The following is a 5084-nucleotide window of genomic DNA, read 5'->3' as shown; positions in this document are numbered from 1 at the left end:
ATATATATATATATATAATACAAAGCACCCACTACACTCTCAAAGTGGTTGGCATTAGGAAAGGCATGCAGCTGTAGAAACTTTGCCAGATCATATAGGAGCCTTGTGCAGCCTTCTGGCTTGCCAGCCCTCAGTCAAACCATCCAACCCATGCCAGTATGGAAAGCGGACGTTAAATGATGATGTTGATGATGATATATATATATGTATATATATACGCACAAACATACACACACACACATACATACACCTATGCATACATATACACACACACACAAAAATATATGAGGTCCTGGAAGGGTAGAAAGACAGTTTATTTCTAATGCAATAAACAACCTGAACTCAAAGCTATCTACACTCTTGAACTCTAGTCTTCAGTAAGATAGCAATTCTTCAGGTGTAGAAAATTCCAGGTGTCACATTTAATAAAACCAATCTGTGAGTTGAATGAAGAGTAAAATATCATCCAAATAAGAAAACGAAGAGAGTTTTTATCTCATCTTTAATTGTTTCAGTACCAACTTTGCATGAATTGGCCTTAAAAACAGAGTTATGCTAAACCGGACCAGCTCCAACCTTTTGCACCTATCCTACAATGTCATTGTAAAATTAAGAAACCATGTCATCAAAATCTCAAAGGTACAAGGAAATGCATGATTAATTCAAAACAATGTTAATAAATAAGCATTATATTTGACAAACAAATCTGAATGTTAGAATTAACACACACACACACACACACACACACACACACACACACACTGACATACATAAATACACACATTTAACCCTTTAGCGTTCAGATTACTCTGTCAAATATAATGCTTATTTTTTCACATTGTTTTGAATTAATCCTGCATTATCTCATAGCTCTGAGATTTCAATGACATAATTGTATATTTTTAGAATGACATTATAGGATAAGTGTGAGAGGTCAGAAGTGGCCAGTCTGAACATAAGAGAAGTAGAATATCTTGGCATTAAATCCCACTGACAAAGAGCTTCTTTTATCTAAATACCTTTAATTTTTCATTCTAAATTTTAAATTCAAAGTGTCTGTGTTCAAATTCCAATCTTGATCTTGTTCCATTTTAAATCACAGGAAACCGATGAGGAAGCCTCTACATGATCATTCGACCAGTTAGAAATAGTTACTGAACCATTTTAGAAATAAATGTTATATAATGTGTTTCTAGGTTCCCAGCACACAACAAAAAGATGGGATGGTCATGGCTGGAACACCTTTGATTATTGATTTGCTTCATGAGGTTAACCTGAAGGATAAGCCACAACAGCAACTACAATAGCCAAATATACCTCAAACCAGACATTTCTGACTTTTAAAAAGAAGGACACTGGATAAATCACAGAATTTGTGATTCTAAGTGAACAGGTCTTACTTCAAAGAGAGATTTTACTACTTCAAAGTGAAACTAATGATCTCATAATGAGATTTTTATCATAGGTTATATCATGCTGATAATTTCTAAAAAGAGTGAAATTATGCTATAGCATGAATACCACCAATGAGAAATTTTAAGAACTTTGTAATAAGTAAATGAAAAAAATAAATTAAACATGTGAATTCTACATACCTTTTTCCTTATAATTCTCTAATTTCGAATTCAAATTTTTAATCTCACCAAATATTATAAAGAAATGATTCTCTCCCTTGTAATAATTGCAACCACAAGGGGAGCCACATGTATTTAATTCATAGCCAATATAAAATTAGAATATCATAACTTCATTTGTAATATGTACAATGTGAAGGTACCTGGTTAATTATAAATTTTCATTAACCAAGTAATAAAGGAAAAAAAGAATAAGAAAATGCAAGATCATATGCTAATTTTCTGAGAATATTATTGCAGGTGTGGGACTTTTGTAACATCTACAGGATTATTCATGACTTCTGTATGAATGTCTGATTAAATATTGACAAAAAGACTGGCAGACATTTCAAACAAGTTATGAATAGAAGTTTCAATCCCATGGTGAGTAGTTACATTATTGAATATGCAAATATATTCCAGGCTTCTTTAAAAGTGCTTGGAGGCATTACAAAACACAGCAGATGATTAAGTATTTTAAATCAGTTTGCTTCATTTGACATTGTCCTTGCCTATGCGGTTGTTGTTTTTGTTATTGTTTTTGATTGAGGCAGAAAGCTAGCAATTTTGAAGGGAGGGGCAAGTCATTAGCATTGACCCTAGTATTTCTCTGGAACTTTATTTTATTGGCATCGAGAAGGATGAAAGATAACATTGACCTTGATGGGATTTGAACTCAGAATCTGAAATTCCACCCAGGTCAACTATGCCTTTCATCCCTTGAGGGTCAACAAAATAAAGTACCAGTTATGTACTGGGATAGATGGTATCTGCTTATCCATACTGCTGTGCCCCACAACATTCCTGGTTGAGAATTCCTACATTCAAAGGATTTTAATCACTGCTACTCCATTCTTCATGTTCAGGCATAGTGTATCTAGGAATACATTATCCAATATAACCTTCATTTTATTTTAAAAAAAGAATATAGTCAAGTATGATTTGGGGGAGATCTGGTTGCTATTTTTAGTCAGTCTCTCCACATCCTAGGACAGAATCAAATATGTTGCATTGCTTGAGACTGTTAAATGGTTGGCAGTAAATATGGCCATTTTAACCCCTTGACATACACATTTTTTTTCAATTTCCATGCTAAATATATCATATCCTTCTTGAGCCATAGGACTTATAAGGGCTGGTTTCCCAGTTTCCGTGGCACACATCTATATCTACCCACTGAACGGGATGTTGGTCCATCACAAGATTACTCATTTTTACCAGATTAGTAGGTTGGAACAAAGTGAAATGAAGTGTTTTGCTCAAGAACACAATGTGTTGTATGGTCCAGGAATTGAGACCACAATCTTATGATCATGACTCCAACTTCCTAACCACTATGCTACATGCCTCCATTATAGTACCAAGGACAAGTGTATTCAATTGTAGTCTTGGGTTGACCAAAGCCTTATGAGGGAAATTTAGCTGACAGAACCTGTACAAAAGCCTACTGAGTGAATGGTTCCATTCAGAGTTGATAGCAGATGCATTGTCACAAAAGAATACTGCTAATTGTAGCATACTAGTCAACCTGACATAGAAGTCAACATATAATGTTTTTAGTTCAAAATTCTGGGTTAGGCCCACACCTGCTGCATAAATTCCACCCCTTTTCTCAACATACAGTAGGTAATTAATGGGCTGATGCTTTAACTTAAACCAGGACAGGCTATGTTGTTAATCTGTGACAGAAGCATACAATAAGACTACATCACTTACATCAAGACATTTACTGTTATACCATTTTACTATTTGAGTTATATCAATGCATAGCAAACAGCCTAAATATACAACCAATATATTTTGGTTAACCAGTGGAACAGTACTTTGAGGTAATGGTTTGTATAATATGCTTACCTTGTAAAATGAACCCTAATTTTGGAGATTTTTTTCAGGCTTAAAAAATCAAAAAATTACTATTTTTAAATCTCACAACATGAGATATTCAGCAACAGTACTTTGTAGTAAAGATTGTTTACCAACATAACATGGTTTAGGACAAATGTTACTGTAATTTAGCCCCAGCAGACATTGTCTCTAGCTTGCTATACGACACAATCTGTGTCCTTATATTTTTTAACAAGGGAATCTAGCACCCCCATTCAGCTCAAAACAATACAATAATCAACTCAAATTACAGCAACATTTGTCCTAAACCAGGACTGCCATGTTATGTTGGCAAACAATCTTTACTACAAAGTACTGTTGCTGAATATCTCACGTATGAGATTTACAAATGGTAATTTTCTAATTTATAGATTAGTGACTAATTGTCACTTTGAAAACTATATATTTCGAACAGGAATCTGGCAGCGCCACCTCTAGCTGAACAATTATTCTGTGCTGACGAAGGGAAATAACCCGGAAATCGCGATACACAGATATTGTTTGGAGCTGAGTTGGGGTGCTAGATTCCCTTGCTCGAAAATATAAGGACACAGATCATGTTGTATAGCCGGCTGGAGACGATGTCTCCTGGGGCTAAATTACAGTGACATTCATCCTAAACCAGGACTGCCATGTTACGTTGACAAACAATCTTTACTCCAAAGTACTGTTGCTGAATGTATCTCATTGTGAGATTTACAAATAGTAATTTTGAGGTAATTGTTTGTGTAATATTCTTACGTTGTAAAAGGGACTCTAGTTTTGGAGATTTTTTTCAAGCTTAAAAAATCAACTTGTATGATGCAATTTACAGTACACAGGTGTCAGTGGGGTGAGTTCAACCCTTTTGTTCCCATATACCTATTGAGGTGTACTGCTTTTGTTTCAATTAATTTTTAAAATAATGAAGAATTTAGTAAAATTACTTTGTCATTATTTAGCTGGTGTTTAGAACGTAAATTAACCTAAAGTTTTTGATGGAATGTTTTAATTTAGATCATTTTAAACAGTGAGTTTGTATCCTAAGAACCAGAAGAAGTCTCAGGCTGGTTGGTATCAAAGGGGTTAAACTAAAGTTTTCTAGATAACTTAGCATTTTCTGACTCCCCTCATAATCTTGTGATACACTTACAGTTCATAAATGGTATGTTAATATGCCACGTCACATATATGTGCCATAGCACAATGGTTGAAAACATCTGCTGTAGAGAAAACAGACTTACCGTCGTACCAGCCACCGGTCAAGTCTTCACCGAATTCACTTCTGTCATTTAATGCTGAGTGACCTCTCCATCGTATTCTACGGTTGGGAAGTAAATATCCAGATCTCTGGGCTTCATAGAACAGCATGGATTTGAGGAGAATCTCCTGGTAGTTGTACTTGAGTTTTAAACCTGCAAATTGAAGTTTACGTAAGCCAACAGAACAATTGTCAGTCTCATCATTATCACTGTCACCCTCAAGTTGTGATCATCATCATCATCATCATTATCATCGTCATTGTTGTCGTTGTCATCAGTGATTCCCGAAGGACTGGAAACATCAGAACTCTTTTATATATATATATATATATATATATATATATAT

At 34.7% G+C, this 5084-nt stretch overlaps 1 protein-coding gene across 1 annotated transcript in view; it reads right to left on the bottom strand.

Moving 5' to 3' along the window:
* Positions 1–5084, bottom strand: part of LOC106881023 (endoglucanase E-4) — a 23930-nt gene that overhangs the window by 17392 nt on the left and 1454 nt on the right. Inside the window, exon 2 of the mRNA XM_052972060.1 lies at positions 4721–4891. Within this exon, the coding sequence (XP_052828020.1) occupies positions 4721–4891 (171 nt within the window). The remainder of the gene's footprint in view (positions 1–4720; positions 4892–5084) is intronic.

Source organism: Octopus bimaculoides, chromosome 12, assembly GCF_001194135.2.
Source record: "Octopus bimaculoides isolate UCB-OBI-ISO-001 chromosome 12, ASM119413v2, whole genome shotgun sequence".
In the NCBI taxonomy this organism is placed as follows: Eukaryota; Metazoa; Mollusca; class Cephalopoda; order Octopoda; family Octopodidae; genus Octopus; species Octopus bimaculoides.
Note: the sequence above shows the minus strand (reverse complement) of the source record. Positions and strands in the feature narration are given on the sequence as shown.